At 38.6% G+C, this 24,696-nt stretch overlaps 1 protein-coding gene across 1 annotated transcript in view; it reads right to left on the reverse strand.

Moving 5' to 3' along the window:
- Positions 1 to 2,078: 2,078 nt before the first annotated feature.
- The window catches only part of LOC124884655 (LHFPL tetraspan subfamily member 6 protein), a 78,043-nt gene continuing 55,425 nt past the window's right edge, over positions 2,079 to 24,696 (reverse strand). The window contains exons 3-4 of the mRNA XM_047392695.1: positions 8,977 to 9,075; positions 2,079 to 2,853 (exon numbers count right to left, since the gene is read on the reverse strand). Coding sequence (XP_047248651.1) covers positions 2,735 to 2,853; positions 8,977 to 9,075 — 218 coding nt within the window. The 3' untranslated portion in view covers positions 2,079 to 2,734. The remainder of the gene's footprint in view (positions 2,854 to 8,976; positions 9,076 to 24,696) is intronic.

Here is a 24,696-nt window from a genome sequence, read left to right on the forward strand (position 1 = left end):
ATTAAGACAATAAAAGACCTGAAATATTTCAGTTAGTGTGCAATGAATCTAAAATATATGAATGTTCAATTTTCATCATTACATTATGGAAAATAATGAACTTTATCACAATATGCTAATATTTTGAGAAGGACCTGTATGCTCTTCAGCCCTGGAACCAACTCTCTGAAACCCTGAGATGCAGAAGCTCTTTGCTATTATGCTTTCAGATGGAAAACATTACTGTTTACCACAGCTTTCTCAATTTTTTTATGTCTTAGGTATTTCTTTTAAATTTGCTTTGAATTCGTATAATTACATTTTTCTATAACTGTTTTCTGAGTGAGTGTACTTTCAATGTATTTCTTGTTTTAAATGCAATTTCCTTTGCCTTTGTTGTGTTTTTCCCATTTAAATCACTTTGTAGTATATTGTGCAGGAATGACGCTGACGCTATAGAAATAAACTTGCCGTGCCATGCATTTAACTGAAAGCTTGGAATGTCTTAACATATCTTAACCCTCACTCAAGACCACTTTAAACAATCCTATGAAATTTTGGCTCATCTAAAGCAAAATGTCTAAGGAAAAAGGAAGTCCTTGTGTTATTAGCAAAGAAAGAAACAGAGCACTCTGACAATACAGCTCTCTTTAAAGAATGTAATATTTTGTAGAGCTAAGTATTTCTCTTTTCAACTACTGTGTATCACAGAAGAAGGGGCAGAAGGCTGGTTGTCTGTTTTGAACAGCATGAATTTGGTATGATGATGACTCAGCTTATTGATCATAGCAATCTTTCTAAACATTCAAAACACTGCAAGTACTGTTGGAAACTTATTGAATCAAATAAAAAAAAACCTCTTTGCTTCACTTCAGCAAACCTTCAAATATAAACTGCTCTACAGGCACAATGGGCTTCTGATATGTCTTTAATGAACTCGGCTAACTTAAATGTTTCCAAACTGAGTCGATGTTAAAAGTGACACCCTTTTTAAATCAAATGCTTAATTTAAAGGGTTGTTTTTAATTATAGGATCTCTTGGATGAGCTGTGAATGCAATCAATGTGCGTGGTCCTTACTACATAATCAAATTATTCTGCCTACAGTAAGCAGATTCACTTGTCAGTCTCCATTCACATCAGTTCTGAAGGAATTCTGATGTTGCTTTATAAGAGCAGCTGTTCTTTTCAGTTTCCACACATTTTGCATGTTTTAGAACAATCATCCGCCAAGTTCTTACACTGAAGGGTGCATCCTGTCAGTCTGAGGTAAGGGGTGTCTGCATCAAGGAGTAAGCGCTCCAACTTGACCCCAATATGTCTGCCTCTGCTGGTTGACTCGCTGCAACAATCGCTGCTGATATCAATCAGCGCTGTAGATCAGAGAGAGAGTGAAAGAGAGAAGGAAGCAGAATGCAGAACAGTTGTGCTAACATATTAAACATCAGAGCATGCACCAAGAGATATTTCTAAAGTGAGAATGGAGGGGAGGGGTGTGTGTTTCCATTATCTGCTGAATGCTGAGCATTGTGAGAAAATTAAATTGCTAATAAGGGCCAAATACATTGAGAACAGTTGCATTGTAAATGAGCTGACTTTGTGCACACATAGGCGTGGATATGGTGTTTGTTAATCAAAGGAGGAACAATTGCAGAGGAAAATATGGCTAAAAATAGGATGTGAGAAGCTGGGTGCTGCTTGCTTCTCTAATGACACATAACGTTATCGTTATTGTTATTCCCACCATGCAGTCAGGTTCAGAAACTGTGAGATACCCCCTGACATTAAGCTGGTAGGCTGCTGGGTGCAGAGCTGCTCAATTTCCCAGGGTGTGATTACATCTCAGGCTTTGTCTGGACCACTTTGGGGCTTTGAAGTTGAGAAAACTGATCAAAAAGGCAAATACTCTGACTAGAGGTCATGAGATTTACCTCATCAATAACAGGGAAAAGCTAAATTCACAGAGCTCCCACATCTAGCAAATACTCCTGAGATAAAGAAGTCGTGGGAAAGGCTTTTTAGGAATGTGAAGGACTTCCCCATTTTGCTCCAGGGCATGCCTTGGTCACTGTAGGATTGATGAAGAAAAACACTTGAAAGCAGGGTTTAATTAAACATTTATTTACAAAACAAAAAGCACGACAAAGAATAATTTGAGAGTGAATACAAAACACGTGATAACATGATAAAATACAATACCATACACATTGTATATCTTATGAACGTGCTAATAAACTCTGCTTAAATTTCTGAAATCTGAAAAAAGGCTGAGCTGAGGAGGGAGGTGGCCAGTTTTCTGGGCTGCTTTCCATTATTACAGGTATTATTGCATTTTAGGTTGTTTAAGGCAAGAATGGGAGACACAGTGGGGATGGGAACACTTCGGGAATAATCAGGGAATATTTTGTCTGCTCTTTACAGGCCACACCATCACATAAACATCAATGACTGTAGGAGATATAGATAAAGGAAATAACAGAAAACATAATCTAACAAGTTTACTTATAAGCTTGGTCCATACATCTTTCATTGAATAACATCTTTTAAGAGAGGTTTTCAGAGCCATGTGTGTGCTGCATTATGAAACAGTCTCTGCTGTCGTCAGTTGAGACCCGTACCAAAGCTTGTGCAGAGCACCGTCATGACTTGCCGTCTTTGGTGCCTGATGTGCTGTACTTGTCTGAGTCCACACAGTTGGAGTCCTCCCCCATTTGTTGTTCCGCCCGAGGTCTGTCCCTTTCTCTCTGATTCTCTCGTCAGTACGGATAGTGCTTCTGCTTCTTCCCGGCAAAGCAGGAGAGCCAGGTGCAGAGGAGCATGGCAGTGGCCGCACCCGCCCCTGTGCAGTAGTACGCCCAGCCAATCTGACAGGAACCTGCAGACCAAAGCAGTGGATTAAAGAGGAAAACATTTTTTCAGTCTTGATTTCAGATGTCTATGGAGTTGGGTAACTTCTGCAATGTCAGAAGTTTGAGAAACATTATCTGGAGGTTGATAAAAATCCTCCAAAAATGTTATAACTCTAGCAGGGAAAAAACTCATAAGCAAAAATCAGCGGGAAAAACTTGGGCAGAGCAGAACTGGATGCAATGGAGAGGCTTTTTGCTGCCCTAGTTACATTATTTCACTCATATTTCAAAGGCTTTTTGAATAGTAGAACAACTGTTATTTTTCCACTTATGTATTACAGATGTGGCAAACAGAGAGCCCACCCAACACGTGTATGCTAAATATGCGGAGTTGGCACCTTTTATGAAGCTGTAACAGGACTTGCCACTTCAGACTACCTCCACCACAGACATTTCAATAAAACAAAAAGTTGTGGCTGTAAGACAAGTGTGTCCTGCTGCTGTTGGCACCGTACTTCAGTTACTATGTTGTAGTGAAAACAATGAGAATGAGAATGAGAAGCAGCTATTCCTTCCTTCTTGGCATATGATGTATAGGTCTGTGAGTATTGAAATACATGTGGAGGTTTATGTTAAGCATGTGGGCTTTATATTAGGATTGGTTTGTTAAGTCTATTATCCTGCAAACTATGGTAATTATAAACAATGAATGATATTTTTTATGGACATCTTTAGGTATTTCAGTAAATATTAGGGAAAAAAACAAAGTAAATTGTCTGTGATTTTATGATTTGGTGATTATATTTCGGTATTTTTCAGCTATAGAGTTATAATGCTAAAATTAAAATCGATATGTATTTTTTAAAATTGGTTACTCCTTCACCTAACTGTTAGGAAATCTCTTACTACACAAGTAATAAAAAAAAGTAAATAAAACCTTTGACAGATGTGCTTGTGACCAAAGACCCCTTATTCAATTTGAAAACGTTAAATTAAAACAAATGGCTTAATATTCTACAGGAGGACATTGAAACTGATCTAAAAAATCCCCTGAATCTCAAATGACAATAAAAAATGTTTCATTGAAGAAAACATATGGCATGAAACATAATCTGTGTGTCATGTATGTTGGTCTAATTTAAGAGCGAGTTTGATGCTAACATGTCAGTGTAAGATGAAGGGAATGGAGCCAGATGCTTAACATATTTGTTCAGGCTGCTCCTACATTCCCCCTCTGCTTGTGAGAATCATTAAAACAAATGTAAGTAGCATAGTTTAACCTCATTCACAAACGGTCTGGTATGTGTCACATGAATGCAAAGAACTTTTAAGAATGTTTCTGAAAGCACACCGGTGGTCAATATTTGGCCTGATACTGATACATTTGTTGTAATAGATGATCTAAGGCCAAAGATCCATCCACCGATCCAGACTGAATGGTCCTGTGTTGCACTAAATGTACTGTGAAAGTTGAGGTTGCACACATAAATAATAAAATATAGCTACAGAACACAGTAATCTCAAGTTTAAATAGAGATGCTTCAAGAAATTGGCTGATGACAGGAATCTGAGGATTTTCATTTTGAACAGCCCTGATTGCTGTCAGAAACTCTAAAACCGGATCTTTTCAGATCAGAAAAGAGCTTCCAAGTCATGCTGGCAACAACAAGCTTTGATGTGGACGCTGTTACTGTGAAAAACCTCAAATGTAGCTATTTTAAATTTCAGTGGGATATTTAAAACTGAGAGGATGCAAAAGCAGCTGAATTTTCAATGGCATGTTCAGACATGTTTGAATTAGAGAGAGAAAGAGCAAACTTTGAAGCAAAATCTGAAGCAGAAACGCAGAACACAGAACAGAGGACAGGAATGTTACTAATTTATGCTTTTGAGTTTTCAGCCTCTGTCATGGAACATGTTGGTTTTGGAAATTCTGACAAGTTTTTTGTAAAATCTCAGTCATAAAGATCTACATTCTCTAAGGAATACATCCAGAATACTGTTTTGATATGACTAATAAACTAACTAACCAAACTAGCCGCTCATAATATTGTATTTTACTTACTTGTAAATTTTCATTTAATTAAGCACTTTTCTGTTGCTTCTCTCACTCTCTCACATATTCACATGGTTTAATGTCGTCTCAGGTCATGAATATTTAATGATCAGTCATAGTAAGAAAGATCTGTTGAATAACATCAGCTTCAAATGAAAAGGTCACTGGAGTTTTCAGCTTTTCAGGCCCTTTTTGTCACGATTTGTTGATATTTGGGTTTGGTTTTTCCTTTGTTCAGCATCTCTTTGTCATTTTTTTGGGTCTTGCTTCTGATCATTATTGCTTATACTCTCCAGGTGGTACTTTCTTAAGTTTATGGTGCATTTTTATCTGTAAGAAATTTCCTTTGGTTAGATTGTGTCCTTCTATTTCCGTTTAGTTCCAGTCATGTTTTGGTTCCCACTCTCAGCCTTAATCTGCCTCATTCTGTCCACCTGTGTCATACCAATCAGTTTCCCTGTCTTAACTGCATGTGGCACTATATATCCTCTTCAGTTCTGTTTTCTCCTCGCTGGTTCATCCTGCATTGTTATGACCAAGTCTGTCCATGTCCACGCCTGCTTCTGTTGCCTCAAGCCTGGTTGAAGCTCAGCAATTTTTATTTTTTTATTCATTACACTTTTCAACTCACCATGCTGCTTCTGTCTGCCTGTCTGCATTTGGGTCCTACTCCAAGAGCCTTCCTGACAGTTTTTCCAATGTTGTACACCCAACAAAGCTTTGGAGTCAGCAGCAGCTGCTTTTTTAAATTATCGTTACATTTAGGAGTCTGTTGTGTTCCCTTATCCCCATTCCTCTGTTTGTAGCTCAGACTTTGGACAAGAATGTCAATGTTAGCATGAAAGCATCATTCTGATGCATATTAAGTAATACATCTAGTAAATATAAATTAATGTGAAGAAATTGGTAAAGATTTCAGCAAGAGAACCGAAAGTTCCTGGCAAAACTTCGTCGAGTCCCAAGGTGCATGTAGAGGGGTAAAAGATCTGGTGAGGCGAAGACTCCATCAACACTTGAAGTACTGGTAAGCAACTTAATTGGCGGATTATTGACAGATATTCAGTAATAAATCTAGTAAATATAAATAAATAAATATAAGGAAATGGGTAAAGATTTCAGCAGTAACACTTAAGTGTCTCTTTGGTTTGTTTATATTGGCTTACACATCACCTTAACTAAAAAACAAGACTTTTGAACTGAAAAACATTTAAATATAAATTCAGATAGTGGGATCAGAACAAAACTTTTAAAGAAGCTGGATAGGAGCATCGGCAAGTATGCAAGGGGCTTGATTTAATAGAGATTTATGACCACAAATTGGATGTAAATAGCAAGCATTGCAGGAAAAAACCCTGTCACTGGTTTTCTTACTTTAGAAAAAACCTTCATGGGTCAAAAATAAAAACCCGTTTCATAAAATCTAATTTTCCTGCAATTTGCACAATTATCTTTGCTTCAGGGTTATACTTAATACAAAAATGGCCAACATTCATAAATATTTACTGTTTTTTGTGTGTTTATGACTTTAAATGATCAAAGTGGGAATATTTCATTTACAAATACCCAGTGTGGTCAAAGCAGCAAGTGGAATTTATTATGCTTCTTTACGTTCAGATCTTCAGACTGAACACACGCATCCAGTGTTTGTGATATGCAAAGGCATTCTGAGCTGTCGACTTCACTCCTCATAATTAATAAATGAGAAAGAGGAATTAATTTGTGTGAAGATTTGCGTGAAAACTGCTGCTCGCATGGGACAAAAAAAATCACCAGCCTGTCACGGCACTGACAACAGCAACAGCCACAGTCTAAAACAAGAAAAAATTAATTTGCCGGGAGTAGCAAATGACACACTGATGCCAGCATGCTTGTTAACAATAATGCTCAAAGAGTCTGCTCTTTCAAAGAGGAAATCACAAAATGAAAACTGGATACCTAACATAATTACTTTTGATGACATGCTCTGGAATCTCATTGATTTATTTTGGAAGGTAAATCTTTTATGACTGTATTCCTCTGAATAATATGGAGATGGTTGTTACATAGATTCTGTAAGATTTAGCTGTAGACATATTGATAGCTGTTAACTGTATGAAGCTGTGATTTGCTTGGCAGAACCTGTTTTTCTGCAGTGTTGGCTTTCTGAAAGCTACAGAATTGTACATGAACAAACATAATTGGTGTTCTTTTGTCTTGTTAAAGGACACAGTGTTCACCGATCTTTCATCCAGCTGTTCTAGGTAATTTGTCACACCACTTACTGACAAAAGAATGCAGTCTCATGGCAGTTCATGTTAACTGCCACAAAATAAATCTGTTGATTCATGTCCTTAGACCTGACTTTCTTTGTATCCATGTAGAGGAACATGAACAGGAGAAAACATAGGTGGTGGTTTAGTTCATGGTAATAAAGAGCCACAGTTTTGGAGTTAACCAATGTTATTATTATTATCTGTCAGCAAAGCTCTGAGTGCTTATATGTCATCTATGATGTTGTGTACTGATTAGCTGAAAGACAACAGCTTGTTCCCCAACTGAATGAGGTGGTTAGCTTAACAATTAGTGCTAGCCAATCCCGGACGGGTCATGCCTAATAAACTGACCTTTACTTTAGTGCCCTTTTGGTTTTCCACAAATACAGCATTAACCTGAAAGTTCCTCATGGTGCCAAAGCTAATCAGCAACTGTTTACGAAAGAGACTAAAGGCCAACTGACTTGAAAGGTGATGAGGTAGTATGCAGCTGATGCAGCTTTATAAACCTAAATCATCATGTTCTAATGAGAGAAATTATTTGGTGAGAATAATTTATCTCATGAAAGAATGACGGACTTCAAATAGTTTGGAGATGACCTTATAAACCCTACCTAGATTAATTGGCCACAAACATAGCTTCTCTGAGATCATTACTGATGTCTTTCCCTACCTGGCATTGTGTTTACACAAATCTATATGCTCCAAGACAGCATACAGATAAAACTCCTGTTTTACAGAGTTGGTCAGGCTAATGCTGATCTGTTAATCATGTGTATTTAGTTAGCACCATCAGCATGGTGAAATTTTGTTTTTTTATATATAACTTTTCCATTGTTGTCCATTGTTTTCCAAGTCAGATGTTTAGAAACTAATAAGATGAATGTTATGTTCTGTTTAGGATCCACATCATTTTTCACAGAACTCGATTTGTGAGGTTGCAATGATGAATTAAAACAAATGTCCTCTTTTATGTTACAGCTGGACAAGAACGTCATTATCAGTATTTCCTTAAATAACATTTTACTTAATTCATAAAAATAAATGCAGGGATTTTTTTCAGCATAGCTGAATAAAATGAAGATTCTTATTGAACATTTCTAATGTTGTTCCAGAGTCTAAATCCATTCTTATACACCTGTGAATTAAAAAAGACTTCAATAAATTACAAAACTACTTAGAGAAATAGCATTATAATTCAACACATAAATATGCATACGTTTTCCATTTAAACACATTCCGCTTGTAATCTGAGCTCAAAATGTCGACTCTGAACACAACCCAATCAGCCAGGCTAATGAGAAATTTCAAAATGGATTTTCCTACTTTATCCAACTAAATCACACTAAATAATTGTTCCGTTCTCGCCTCTGAAGTTTGCTGATCCTGCAGTTCTAAATAAAATATTTAAAGGAAGTAAAACATTCAACGCTGTTTGATTAGCATCAAATATAGCAGCAGCTGTGAGATGAAAAGATCTTCTACCTCCCAAGTGTCTGATAAAAAGCATATTTACTGTGTGTGAGTTAGACCTGATAATGCCAGCTACATACAGAGCACAAGTCAAGTTCCTAGTTATTCTCAGCACATATTTATAGCTTTAAGAGCCAGCTCACCAGCTAGAGGAGTAGTGGCTGACTTTATATCATGAATTTTAAACACCAAGAAATTATGGCTCTACACAACGACAGAGGCATGTGTCTGTTTTCTGAGAAAATGGTGCTGAGTGTTATTGTTAAGACACAATATATTACTTTTTCCTGGCATCTTCACTTATGGGACTAAAACAGCCAGCACATACAAGACAGATTTACGAATTTATGGAATTTGGGGCATCTTACCCAGTTTAAACTGGTCTGAGCTATTGCCACAGGTCTGCTGGACTTCTTCACTGTCCCATCCCAGTGGATAGAGTGCGCAGCCCGACCCAATCAGCAGACCTAAAGAAGAAGATGGTGAGAAAATAAGGAGGCAGCTGCAGTAGCGGAGCCTGTCACAGGGGACTCAGAAATATCACAAAACATAGCTGGAGGGTGAGAAAACCTGCACCAAGGACAAACTCTCATAATTAAACTCCTTGAGGATGGTTAGCATTGTTTTATGGATGGATCTCTGAGGGTTTACATAATTTAAGGATCTTTTATTGATATTAATAAAAATTCAAAGCCATGTGTTTTCAGTGTGATTGTTCCATTGTGATTAACAGTGCCTTGCAGAAGTATTCATATCACCTGAACATATTTCACATGTTGTCATGTTCAAACCACAAACGTCAATGTACTTTATTTAGATTTTATGTAATTGACCTATGCAAAGTAATACATAATTATTTGGTGTAAGGAAAATTATACATGGGTAATTCTTTTTTACAAATAAAAATCCTAATAGGAATAGTATACCACGAATTTATATGCATGCTATTCCATGGTATAAACTATTCCATAGTAACTGTGTAAATATTTAGGGTCATCCTACTGGAAGGTGAACCACTGACCCAGTCTCAAGTCTTTTGCAGGTAGGTTCACTGAAGAGAACCATTGCCACAGCACAATGATCCCACCACCATGTTTCAATGCGAAGATGGTAAGTTCAGGAAGATGTCCAGTGTTGGTTTTCTGCAACACACACTGGACTCATCTGAGCAGACCACCTTCTTCTGTACAATAGTTGTCCTTACCCGTCAACAGATTCTCTCACTTTAGCTGTGGATCTTTGCAGCTGCTCCAGAGTTACAATGGGTCATTTGGCTACTTCCTTGATTCATGATCTGCTTGCCCAGCCTGTCACTTTAGATGGACTGCAAAGTCATGGTAGGTTTGGAGCTGTGCCATACTCTCTGTTTTGCAGATGATGGATGAAGCTCAATAACATATTTAAGGTTAGGCATACTATTCCATATATTAACCTTGCTTTTAACTGCTCCGTTACTTTTCCCCTGAACTATATTTACTAATAACATGACTTCTGAAGGCAATTGGTTCCACTGGATGAACAATGCAAGATGCGCTTGACGAGGTCAGAAACTAGCCTGGGGACAGGAAGCCCAAACTCGTCCCAAAAACATTCTTTGTAAAAGGACACGGATGGTGATTTCACACTTTATCCCATTTTTACTGTAGCAAAACAATGCACTCCTCTGCCAGCGTATCATCAAACTTGTGCAAATTAACAGCAAACATTATGCAAATCGCTTGGCAATTTCTCACACAGGCAAGAGTGAAAAACACTAGTGTTTTTTTCCCCACGATGCAATAATTACTGTAAAACTCAGGAGAATCCTTGAGGGACTGCTTTATGTCAGTGATTAAAGAGACTTATGACTGTGCTTAAAGCTGCTCACAGAGACAAGAATAAAATCAAGTCAAGGCTATTACATTAAGGATTAATATCCTCAATATTTGCCGGTAGCCAGGTCTTGACAAGTTATTCCCTGAATGTCAAGGACTGTCTCTTAAAATTATCCTGTGGGGGTCCCTTGTAGGTGGCTCTGCCATCACATTAGCCTAATCCTCTGGGATGCGTCTGCCCTGCTATCAGTTTTGGGATGCGAGGATGGCAGTTGACGAGGAAAAAAAGAAAAAAATGTGCTGCCTTCCAATATGATTAGCCCTACCATCCAAGGCTGCCTTATTACATCTAGACTTGATAAGAAGCAGAAATTAATCCACATGCTAATGGAGATGGGCCAGACAAACAGGCTAATATCCCCCCCCCCCAAGTCAAAAAGGACAAACTGTTTCTGATGCAGTTCTGTGAGAAAAACAGTGTCTGACTGTGGTAGTGCTGCTAGAAAATCAATTCAGCGAAACTCTGGCATACTGATTAGAGCAAGGGGATATAAAACAGGCTTTGGACAACTCTGTATCATTACAGCTGAGCATCAGGAGGGAGGATGCAGGGATATTCACACAGTCCTATGTAGAAGCTCACCCATTTCTCTTCAGAGCTTTAAGATAATTTCAGATTAGTTTTCGCATCACCCCTAAAAATTACAACATTTAGCTTAGCATGCAGGAAAAGTAAAACAGAAGCCGAGCGTGTAATTGAGCGTTGTTCAAGCAGCCACCGTTTTACCCCAATGAACCCAACACCCACCATCACACAAGGTTAAAAAATACACATAAACAGTGGTTTAAAGATTTCAGTTACAGTATAGTGTTTTTTATGTGCTAACATTCAAATTTGATAGTCTGCAGCCATGGTTCTCAACTGGAAAAGGCTGAACTGCTCCCTCCAGGTTGAGTGTTAGTAGTTAAAATAGTTAAATTGTCTTGGTGTATTGTTTATGAGTGATGCTAAAATAGAGCGGGATTTCACTAGAAGAATTGGGGTCATGTGTGGAATCATGCAGGTCTTGCTCCAGTCTGTCAGGGTGAAGAAGGAGGTGAGCTAATGGGCTGTATATCTTCCTACCCTCATTGTCATGAAATATGGATAACGATCAAAAAAACGAAATCCAAGTGGCTAAAGTCAGCTTCCTCTGTAGGGAGGCTGAGTATAGCCTTAGGAGCTTCGTCATTCTGGAGTAAAGCTACTGCTCCTCATCAAAAGGAGTCATTTGAGGTGGTTAGGGCTTCTGATCAAGATGCCTCCTGGATGCCTTCCAGGATTCGGTGAAGGGATTGTAATGTGACAGAACGCAAGGAATCGTTAAAAGCGGCAGGATGATTTTGGCTATAAACCGTTGCTTTTTCCTGTTATTTTAAAATAGGAACTCTCTGAACTGGCAACATTTCAGTGGGTGAAATCAACGTGAGGACTCACATTTTACCATGACACCATCAAGACAGACAAAGCATAGCACTGTGGGGGCAGGCGAATAAAAATATGAAGAAATCAGTAAGGTGTAATTCAGGTCTGTGTCTAATGTGGTCCCACGTTCCTTGTTTGGCTTTTATCTATTTGATTTATTTATTTTTCTGGAGATGGGTAAATCCAACAAATCTCATCCTCCACACTCAGTATGTGGGTTATTGAAAACTGGTGGTAAGGAAGCTGCAGACTGGGATGTGGGAAAAAGATTAGTGAGAGTATAAGACGTTCTTTCAGAATATTTGTGAGCCAGGCTGCTGAAAACATAGCTCTCAGAGGCAACTACCTGTAGGCTCTGATTCAGCATGGATACATGCTGCAGTGCAGAGATACTTCCTATCCTTTTCACTGAAGATGACACACATACGCCACAATTTGCACAAAAGAGACATGTGGCGAATTGTTTCATTTCACGTGTGCTTGTCAGCTGCTGGAACAGAGAACAATTTATGTAGCTGTTTGAGCTACAAATTAGTACAGTCTGGGAGATTTTTATTTTTTCTTTATTGCTTTTAAAATACCCAAAAATTCCAAACTTTAGAGTCCTGAAACAAACTAAGCATTGCAGTAACAAGTGCTAGACTACATCTGACAGTGCTGGCTTCACAGATTGGCAAAATGCATAAAAAAAACTTTTTAAATACAAACTTTTCTTTGAGTACTTTAAAAAAAATAAAATCCAATGTTGAACATTTCTTGATTTTCACAAACCCACAAGAGGCACGCCTAAAAACTCATTTTAGATAAATGTAATTAAAGCCTTTGCAAATGTATACTTCATTTTATTATTGATTAGAGTTTGGTAACATCTTATCAGTAATCAATAACTTTCTGTTTCTCTAGTGTATAAAAATCACATAAAACAGATACAATTTTTTACCACTAGGTTGGATGAAGACCAGTATTTATTTTGTCAACAGGCACAGTGAAGGGGTGGGTGGGTGAAGTAAAAAGAAAAAATCTCCAAATCAATGCTATATGTATGTCGACTAGTTCTCCTGGAAGCATGCTCGGAAAAAAACCTTACCTAAACCTTTTCTAAACCTATCCCAAACATATAACATAAGGAATTCGCTAAACTCTACTCTGACTTTAGGTAAAATCATGTGCTTTGGCCAGACTGAACAAATATAAAGGTTTCTGGCAAGAACCACAGCAGGAGAGTCTGGCATGAGATGAGTTTGTGAAAAAAGTAGCGATTGGCCACAGTTAAGTATGTTAAGATTATGTTGTGGGCCATCTTCTGTTTCAAAGGCCATGAGAACCTTAAGTGCATCCAATTGGTAGGGCTGGGAACGAGTTTGGTGTTGTTGGCCGTGTAGTGGGCTGCTCTCTGGCCTCAGCAGAATGCAGAGTGCAGTCTCTATTGACATTGTTTGAAGATGGTGATTGCAGTCTTTGCATGGGATTGGGTTCCTTGGCTTTGAAATGATTACAAGGTGGCACACAATCCACAAGTTGCTGGTTGGTTGCAGATCTTTTACTTTAAGTACTGTTGTTGGGATGGGGGCTTGAGCTGCATGGGTGCTGGGGGTCTGTGGGGTGACCCAGGTGGCTTGCTGCATCTTTTGAATTGTTCCGCTTCATGGCACTCCCTGTTTTAGATCTACACCCGCCCAACGCTGCTGCATTTGCTCTCCAAAGTTGCAGACATTTAGTGGCTGCTCCAGGGCTTGGTTGAGATGGCTTCCCCTCAACTCTGTCAACCTATCTGCACTTTACCTTAAGACAACATCTACCTTAACTTCTGTGCACACATCCATAGAAGACGTTTGCACATGCAGACATATACAGACACACAACATACAAACAAGGAGAAGGGGACAACTGCACCATTATGTCAACAAAGAAGCATGGTCGGAACCAAAATGCCAAATCCACACAGAAATGGTTGCCTAGACAAAACCCAGGACTGTAGACAATCTAGAGAGATTGTGCAAAGAGAGATGGTCAAACATCCTTCTTTTTCTCTGATCCAACTATACACAAAGCATTAACAGCAAGCATAACAATAATGTTGACACCAGGGATTTGTAAAAAACAGTCCTTATCTGTAAAAAGAATTGTACATTACTGTACTGAAATGAAAGGTGGGATTTTCTATATTTTCATTGGGGGATCATGCCACTGCAATAAAATACAAGTTTATTTTAAAGCTACTTACACATCTTTACCAGGGGGACCAATAACTGTGGACAACAAGGACAACAAATAAAAAACTAAAATCTTCATGTAAAAACCACTTAACCACTTGCAAACAAGATGTTACATTTAGATCTTCATTTCTTGTTCTGAACAGAACATCCTTTGAAATAAATTTCCATCAGTAACGACAACTAGGATCTTTTGTGTATCTCATTTCTTTCCCCAACGCACAGACTGGAAATCTCTTTCGGCTGACACGAACAACTTAATTTTGCTCTGAGCAGATGGTCGTCCCATGATGAAACTGTTGCAAGATTTCACAAAGCTGCCACAAGGATAGTTAGGGGGGGATTTCACAGAGGGCTTTTTAAGAGGCAACACAGCAGCTACATGACACTGTATAACGGGATGAAGTATGAAATCTGACACAACCATAGTCTTTTTGAAAAGTTTATAAAGACTCAAAAAAACTAGTTTTCTTTAAGTAGCATCAATCACAGCTTCCGTTAAAAGTTTGATATGCCTTTGTCTTTCTGGGAGTTAAAAACCTGGTCTATCAACACACATCTCAGAGCACTGTTTGTTTTCCTTTATGGGTTTTGTCAATAATCAATTTTTGGCTCAGTTGCTATAGCAGCCAGCTGATACTTGATGGAGTTCAGTGAAGGAGGTGAAGAGGAAAGGGTCAGATTGAGTGTGCCATGCAGAATATAAAAGGCCAGGCCATCTTATTCACAGATCGAGCTTCAATTGATCTACACTCGGTCATTATCAGAATCACTATTAAAGGCCTGATAGCTCCTATGAAAGACTCATGTATGGACTGAGAAAGAAGAGTCGGGTTGAATGGACCGAACAGTCAACCGCACATATCAAACACCCAGTCCATGAGCTCTAATATAACGATCTTTATTCTTGCCTTAGATTTCATCATCATTGTCGAGCCTAGTTTTGTAAGAAGGGTTTGAATGGTTTTAAAAGCACCCAGAGAAGAATTTTATTCTAGCAGGACTGAGCTCTTTTTTTCTGTCAAAGCTTTTTACCTGAATGAAAAACTGCCTCCTTTTCACATCGCCACACATTCTCTGATTTGCAGAGTGCAGATGCCTTTTGTCAAGCTCTCCTGCTCTCTTCGTTGAGACCTCAGGAATTTCTTTACCCTCCTTCATACCCTGAGACAATGCTATTCGAGGTTATCATTCAAGAGGCCGAAGAGGGCAAGAGGGGGAAAGGCGGCCGCCAAAGCTGGGGAGAGTTTTGGTGGCTGGGGGAATTGGGGTTGGAGAAGGGCTTGAGTGACCTGGATTAATGCAAGACATTCCCTTTTGGGTTTGGGAGATTACCAAAAGAGGCAAGGAAATGTAGGAGCAACTTCACCAAGCAAAATCCCAGACCTGTAATAAAACAAACTAACTTTCACTCTAATAAACCATTTGCTCAAAGTTTATGTAATTTTTCCTTATGACACCTAGTGGATCAAAAGTCAGAGAAAGAGCACATTCAGGTCGATTCAGATGGATATTGTTAGCATATTAATGTCTGACTAACATCATTATTCTATCCCTGTCTCCTGTTTTTCTTTTTTATTTAAAAACTTATTGAAAGGTTTCCCTATGTCACATCAAGCTTTAAGAAGGTGTCTGACTCATCTGTTTAAGGAATCCTCTCGGCATGTTGAGGCATGTCCACACAGCAACATGTTCAGCATGCAAGCTTACATTTCTTATCATGTTTCAATTCTCTCTGTTGTCCGACTTGCATCAACACAGTCACTTTCAGAGAGGCTTTCAGCTTTGTAGGCACCGCTTCCAGGGAAAGCTGAAGAGTTTCTCTTTTTTTTTACCATGAGCTGAATGAGTATCTGGAGTTTTGTTTGAATGAAGGAGGACAAGATGGTGGCTTGAGTGAGTGGGTGAGAATATGTGAAGTATATGAAGAAGGTGTATGTCATGTGCACAGCGACTCATTTAACTGCATTTTGCAACAAATAACAGGAATTAAGTGTCATTTAGCCAAGTGTCTAGACATCGACATTGTATCAATACTTATTTATTTTAAATCAATAATACTTCACTATACAGCTGTTGCACACTTAACTAAAACTGCCAGAAAATGATCAGTGACCTCAAAGAACATCCACTTTTCTTAGTTTTAAAGTTGACTTTTAAACTCAAATGCAAAACAGAGGAAACCATATCTGACCAAGGAGCAACATCAGAGCTTTGACACAAACAGCCTCTGACAGATCACGAGGACTGTTACTATTGTCTCCAGGAAGCATGTCCCCCCTTCACTTTGGAATTTGCCACCAAAAAGGTCAAACCACTCACTGAGACAGTGAAATATTTGGTCATATTCATTTCAAATGCTGTTTATTCAGTATAATAAAAAAATAATAACTGAATTTCATAAACCTCAGCTAAAGTTGCCTGGAACATAAACACTTTCAAAAGGAAATAATATTTTTATGTATGGGGATAACTTTTGTTATTTTATATGTTCCTTTTGTTGTCGTAGTCTGTCAGAGTTGGTTTCGTTTGACACTTTTGGTTTGAGGTTTGTATTTTAGTAGATTCCTGTGTTTTGCAATGATCTGTTGGACATTGTTTTTTTCTACCTTGGTGTTTCCCTGGTGTTTCTTAGGTGTTGCTTTAGTTTCCTGATTATTGAGTTTTTTGTATCAGTTTTTTTAGTTTTACATGCTCTCTCACAGCCAGTCCATGTTCAGTAATCAGACTCACCTGTTTCTTGTCCCACTAATGGGCCCTACTTATCCACAAGACATCACATTTTATCTTAATATCTTTATCTTGTATATTGTTTCAAAATTTCTATTGTCTTTCCTTTTCTAGTTGTTATCTTCTGATCATCAATGGATTTATTAGGCAAATAAGTAATAATCTAATGCATGTCTTTGCTTCATTCATTTTATTACTTTTTCATTTTTAATCACTTTTATTGATTGCCTAAGATTAAGTTACATGCATGTTTTGCTTTTTTTGTATAAAGAAAAAATTTATGAGGCCCCAGTTTATTTACTTATTCTGCTTTAGGCAGCTTTTATTGTAGCTCTGGAACCTCTTGGAAAGAGGTTTCCACAATGAATAAGGGAAAAACAGTATTGTTAAATTCAGCTTTTCTTTTGTAAAAAAAACCCCCAGAAATGAGTAGGCAGGCCTATTAGGGGTGTGAAGCAGGAATGTGTGTTTGTTTGATTTTACAAATCTGGACTGATCATAGCTGAACTGGGATTTTTTAACACACAGTTCAAGATATATAAAACGAGAGCATTTTCAATGTTTATTTTATGTTTTTGAGGTTATTTTGTTTTAGTTTATGAGATTAGCACCAACTTAAAATTAAGCAAGCACAAAAAGCACAATGTACAGACCGATAAAGCTTGGAGTTAGTTGTTGGAGACTGATAATAGATTCTGTAAAAAACAAAAACAAAACTAACATATTGCTATTTGTAAAAGTTGGCTTTTAATTTTCCCCGGTGTAGCCAAAGGTTTATTCTCAACATCATGTGTGGTCGCCTGACCTGAATGCATTGCTACAACCCCACTAGATACACAATATTTTTTGTTGCATCTTTTCTTTTATTAAGAAATACAGCTTAAGTGTACAAGCTGCTCCTGACTTCAAGAACTATTTATATACAGGGGTTGGAAAATGAAACTGAAACACCTGGTTTTAGACCACAATAATTTATTAGTATGGTGTAGGGCCTCCTTTTGCGGCCAATACAGCGTCAATTCGTCTTGGGAATGACATATACAAGTCCTGCACAATGGTCAGAGGGATTTTAAGCCATTCTTCTTGCAGGATAGTGGCCAGGTCACTACGTGATACTGGTGGGGGGAAACATTTCCTGACTCGCTCCTCCAAAACACCCCAAAGTGGCTCAATAATATTTAGATCTGGTGACTGTGCAGGCCATGGGAGATGTTCAACTTCACCTTCATGTTCATCTAACCAATCTTTCACCAGTCTTGCTGTGTGTATTGGTGCATTGTCATCCTGATACACGGCACCACCTTCAACATACAATGTTTGAACCATTGGATGCACATGGTCCTCAAGAATGGTTCGGTAGTCCTTGGTAGTGACGCGCCCATCTAGCACAAGTATTGGGCCAAGAGAATGCCATGATATGGCAGCCCAAACCATCACTGATCCACCCCCATGCTTCACTCTGGGCATGCAACAGTCTGGGTGGTACGCTTCTTTGGGGCTTCTCCACACCGTAACTCTCCCGGATGTGGGGAAAACAGTAAAGGTGGACTCATCAGAGAACAATACATGTTTCACATTGTCCACAGCCCAAGATTTGCGCTCCTTGCACCATTGAAACTGACGTTTGGCATTGGCATGAGTGACCAACGGTTTGGCTATAGCAGCCCGGCCGTGTATATTGACCCTGTGGAGCTCCTGATGGACAGTTCTGGTGGAAACAGGAGAGTTGAGGTGCACATTTAATTCTACCGTGATTTGGGCAGCCGTGGTTTTATGTTTTTTGGATACAATCCGGGTTAGCACCCGAACATCCCTTTCAGACAGCTTCCTCTTGCGTCCACAGTTAATCCTGTAGGATGTGGTTCGTCCTTCTTGGTGGTATGCTGACATTACCCTGGATACCGTGGCTCTTGATACATCACAAAGACTTGCTGTCTTGGTCACAGATGCACCAGCAAGACGTGCACCAACAATTTGTCCTCTTTTGAACTCTGGTATGTTACCCATAAGGTTGTGTGCATTTCAATATTTTGAGAAAAACTGTGCTCTTGCCCTGCTAATTGAACCTTCACACTCTGCTCTTACTGGTGAAATGTGCAATCAATGAAGACTGGCTACCAGGCTGGTCCAATTTAGCCATGAAACCTCCCACACTAAAATGACAGGTGTTTCAGTTTCATTGTCCAACCTCTGTAAATAAAAGCTATAGGAAAATGAGCGTCCTGTACCCTGCTGTGTGGAAGAAAGGTAGCAAGGATACAGAGAGGGATCAAGTAAAAAAATGTTGGGTGTCAACCGTTTTTATTTGGACGACAAGGTGCAAAAGCATCAAATTATGACAATATTGTTGAATGTTGTGATGGCAATATTGATAAACGCAGGACTGATATAAAACAAGTAGAAGTTATCTCAATGAGTAAAGAAACATACATGCAAAAGGATAAAGGTGCAAAATAAATCAACCAGTTTAAGAAGATATGAAGAGCGGAAAGATAATCATGTAGTGTAGTCAAAAAACATAAAAAATAAATATGTAAAAAACTTTATCAAAACTATAAAATGAGAAAAATCTGAAAATATAATTAATGATACAATCAAATAGATAATATAACAGCAAATAAATATTAGACATAAACAGATAATATAGTATTTGCTCAAATTAACACATAATGAAACAAAAAGATCTATAAACTAACCATAAAACCAAACTGAATAGATGATGACCTCAGCACGCTGCTTGAGCTTCTTGGTCTCTAAGATCCAGATCGGTTGTGGGCATAACTGATATAGATCCATCCAACAGTCCATTCAAATTGCCAGATATATTATTTCAAGCAGAGTTTGAATGCATGGCATCACAAATATAATTGCCAACCAAATATTGCATAAAAGTAGCCTTTTCCATTTGCAATACTGCATAAATGTAAATTTGCGATAAAGATTTTGACTCAATATAATGTGCAGTTCCTTCTTTTTCAAAAACATTCTAAAGTATTCACCAAAAATATAAAGAATAAATCTGTTTTAACAAATTGGCTAGTGTGAAATTTAGTGTAAAATTCTGCAGCTACACAGTCAGATTTTTAACTCAACAGTTTTCACTGGCCAGATAATATATTTTACACTAATGTTGAGAGTGCAGATACTGCCTTATATGGATGTAAATCCAATTTCCTACCATTTTAACCTTTTCGTGATTAAAAATTGACCTTTTTTGTGTCTGACCATATTTTGCAGGTCAGTAATTTTTTTAAAAAGTCAAGCAAATTTGATGAAGAGATTTCCTGGCACAAATGTTCTGTTGTGTTCTTTTGTGCATGTATAGTCTGAGTGCAAATTACATCTTATGCCAAGAGATTTGCGGGGTTTTGCCATCTTAACTCGGTGCCAACACATTTGCATAGCTGTGATGTTACTGCTGGTTTGCTTTATTGTACAAATGAAAATCGGAACAGTGCAGCATCTGTTGAATAATAATAAGCTAACCTGTTAAATTAAGAAATAAAAAAGTTATTTTAACTCCTGTTTATTTTGCGGCCTACCACAACCAGCAAATCCAAACCTCGTGCAAATGACTGGGTTATGAGGTGTGCTGCCAAAGCAGTTGTTTTTAAAGAGAAACCTCTTACTATCAGTGCTTAAGTGCTTAAAGGTACTTGAATGTTTAACACATGATAAAAACTCTTCTGAAATAAGCTGTTTTCATCTCTCACTTGAAGAGATTTGAAGGATCAAATGAATCCCAGAATGATGCTTACACCTCATGCCACTTTCCTTTAACACTTTTATTTCCTTTTTCTTGTCCACCCATCAGTCACAGGTCGTGGCCCCAGGGTGGACTGAGCTGTTTGTTTCATTGATCTCAGCTCAGTGCTGTTGCTACAGGTATTCTGGGTAAAAGCTGGTCTTATCTAATCACACTATGCATTTGTCACACAGCGCCCGACTAAAACCAGCAATTAATAAACACACCAATTACAAGAGTAAAATTAACTCCTGCCTCATTAAGCAATGGTCAAACAGCATTACAGGTCTACAGCTAAGGAGCACCAACCACTGAAGGAAACACGAACTAGCTGGAAACAGGTTGTTCTGAGTGTAAAGGAAGTAATTTAATGGAGAACATTTTATAACAATGTGGGAACCAGAAGGTTTTTTCTTAAGGGCGTATATCTTTTCTTTTTTTCACCCTTTCCAGAATATCCTCGTCTTCTCTGATCTCATATTGCAAATTGGACATTCTTTTTCCTTCCGAGGAGACGTCAAATCAAAATTTGAGAAAGGTTCAGCAGCATCTAAGAAAAGATCCCTTCATTACATTTACTAAAATACACTATATACCTCTTTAATGATATATAAAGGAGAATCCGAGGCATGAACATTGGATTTAGAATCTCTTTTAGCAGTTGTCCTCCACTGTACTCTGTTTATATAATATTCCTCTAGCTTGTGCAGTGTGTCTTATTTGAATGAATTACAAAATCAAGAATTATGTGCTCAAGTTTTAATTTATTGCTGATTTTTCTTTATTCCACACAAGACCAAAATTATATACACAAGTTGAAAATTATACTTACACACCCAAATACTATTTGGTTAGATGTCATTTAGCAAGTTACACTTTGACCACATTCCAGCTTCTGGAATCATTCTTCTTGGATATTTGACTGCTCTTCTAGAATTGGTAGAGTTCATTTAAATGAGTTTATTTTCTGTCACAGACCCAGGTTTTCTAACCCCCAATTTTCAGTAGGGTTGAGGACAGGTCTTTGGGATGGCCTTTTGAAAAGATATTAGCCTGCTTTGTCCATGCTAAAACCAGTTGTGATTTGTGTTTGAGATCATTGTACTGTTGGAGTACCCGACTCTTACGATGTGACCTACACTGTCACCCACAGGGGAATGAAAATCGGTTAGAATGACCAAGAACGGCCAAGGCTCCATTTAGATTCAAGCCTTTCGTTAATTGGAAAATGTGAGAACACTTGTGTCACTCTCCAATGTAAACCCAGTTTAACAGCTAGATTTTTGAGACCTGGACAACAAGACAATGATCCTAAACAGTCATGACAACTAGTTTGGAAATGGATTAAGTATATATATACACAGTATATATGTATATATATATATATATATATATATAGAGAGAGAGAGAGAGAGAGAGAGGGAGATGTTGTTTGTTCATTTCACCCAGAAAAGGTTAATTTAAATGCATCCTTAATGCCCCACTCTTATAGCATCATATTCACGCCTATTAAAAGTTTGCAAACTGACATGTATAACAGTATGGTAGTCTGAAATGGAATTTCAAAAGTGACAAACATTCTCTCCACGAGGAAGGAGAGTGAAGTGAAGATGAGGAGTTGATATGCAAACAACAAAGCCAAAGGGTATGAAAATCCTCCTCAGGGTAGGATCCACATTATAGGGTCCTGGAAGTGTAGCTGTTCTAACTGGGTCATGTCTGATGTGTTGAGCTGCAACCTCCTCCCACTTACACAGCCTGATAGAAAAGCATGACAGTTGGGTAAATATACCTAAAGCAAGGCATTCCAGTCTTAATTACTCTTTATAATGAACTGTAAGCAAGCTAATGCAAGGCCTTGTGGGGAGAAGCATACCAAAAGATGCTGAAATTGATGCTGGAATATTCATGGTAATACCATCCAAATATCCGATGAATGTTTTAGTATCTGCCATGCAGTACTGCCAGACATCAAAACGCCTCTCTGACAGTACTGGGGCTCATCATGTGAGCAGTTTCATACCACGAACACAAAGAACCTTCTTTCAAAAGACAATGCATTGCTTCAGGGATCGAGCAAAAATTGACTCCCACTGCCAAGTGGACTAAGTACTTCACAGCCTGTGTTTAAAGTCCCAGCCTGCTGCTTTCATGCCTGCTTTTGGGACATGCACGCCCAGCCAGGCTTATTACCCCTGCAGGGAATCAAGCTAGATTGAGCTTAAGTAGCCTTACCCTCCTCCCAAAAATCGAACATTCGCTAAAGTAACCGGTCACCCTTACAGCATGGATTTTAATGTGTGGGTGTGATATGAAAACCATTCAGGAACAGTAAAGATCTCAACAGGTCATGGCCAAATTCTAAGGTGTCCATTTTGTAGTGAAAGCATTGCCACATAGGTTTTAAATGAACTGCTTTAAAAAACAGCTTTTCCACATTTTGTCTCATTGCAACCACAGAATTTAATGCATTTTACTGGGATTTTACATTATAGATTAACACAAAGTATCACAAAAATTTTGAAGTGTAAGTAAAAAGATACACGTTTTTTTATTTTTTGGAAATAAAAACCTAAACAAGTGTGGTGTGCATTTATACTGAGTCCTCGTTTACTCTGATACCATAAAATATGCTCAGTGCAACTAATTAGCCATCAGAAGTCATTAGAAGTAATCTAATTAGAAAACGGGTCTTCTTTATGTGACTTTAATCTTAGCATAAATATGTCATGTTGGCATGTTGAAGCCTTAAGAATTTATCGGTTGTAGTTGGCCACTAGCCATGTAGGCGACACAGCAAACCTGTGGAAAACATGAGAACAAAGGTTAGCAAACCTTTGTTCTCAAACAAAGGTTGTGTGGTGGAACTAACAGATCACCATGAACACACCATCACTACTGTGAAACATGGTGGTGGCATCATCATGCTGTTGGGATGCTTTTTTTTCAGAGACAGGGAATCTGGGTTGATGGGTGGACCTAAAACGGGAGCAATCCTGGAATGAAAAAAGTGTTAGAGCCTGCAGAAAACACGAGATGGACTGCAGTGGTAGGGGGTTCTACAAAGAATTGAGGGAAACTGAATATCAGAATCAGCTTTATTGCCAAGTTCGTACATACAAACAAGGAATTTGACTCCGGTACACTTTGCTCTTTGGTTTTGTTTTTGTATTACAGAATATACATATTAACAATGTACAATATACACATATATAATAAAAAGGTGCATTTGCAACATCTGTATGCTGTTGTTTTGTACTCTATTGAATGTTCAACAGAGAAACAGCTTGGGGGAAGAAACTGTCTCTGTGGCGGCTGGTTTTGGTGAACAGTGCTCTGTTCACCACTGTTCACCAAAACCAGCTCCTGAAGGTAAAGCTCTGAACAGTTTATGTGCAGAGTGTGTGGGGTCTGCAGAGATTTTAGCAGCTCTTTTCCTGACCCTAGACCTGTATAAGTCCTGGATGGAGGGAAGGTCATCCCTGATTATTCTCTGTGCATTCCTGATTATTCATTGCAGTCTGGACCTGTCCTGTTTTGTGGATGAGCCAAACCACACTGAGATGGATGAAGACAGGACAGATTGAATGATGGCAGTGTAGAAGATGACCAGCAGCTCCTGTGGAAGGTTGAACTTCTTGAGTTGCCTCAGGAAGTACAGTCTCTGCTGGGCCTTCTTTCGAACAGTGTCTATGTGTAAAGATCATCTCAGGTCCTCAGAGATGGTGGTTTCTAAGAACCTGAAGTGGTCCACGGCCGATACAGTGTTGTTGAGGATGGTGAGGGGTGTGTAAGGGGGTGGTGTTCTCCGAAAGTCCACCACCATTTCCACAGTCTTGAGTGGGTTGAGTTCAAGGTAGTTCTGACTGCACCAGTGTACCAGCCGATCCACCTGCTGTCTGTATGCAGACTCATCACCGTCCTGGATCAGTCCAATGACAGTGGTGTCATCTGCAAACTTAAGGAGTTTCACGGACGACTCCGATGAGGTGCAGTCATTTGTGTACAGGGAGAAGAGGAGTGGGGATAGAACACACCCCTGGGGGGCACCAGTACTTATTGATCTGGATCGGGAGAAGATGCTCCCCAGTCTCACCTGCTGCTGTCGGTCCGTCAGGAAG

This window comes from Girardinichthys multiradiatus, chromosome 18 (genome assembly GCF_021462225.1).
Source record: "Girardinichthys multiradiatus isolate DD_20200921_A chromosome 18, DD_fGirMul_XY1, whole genome shotgun sequence".
NCBI lineage: Eukaryota > Metazoa > Chordata > Actinopteri > Cyprinodontiformes > Goodeidae > Girardinichthys > Girardinichthys multiradiatus.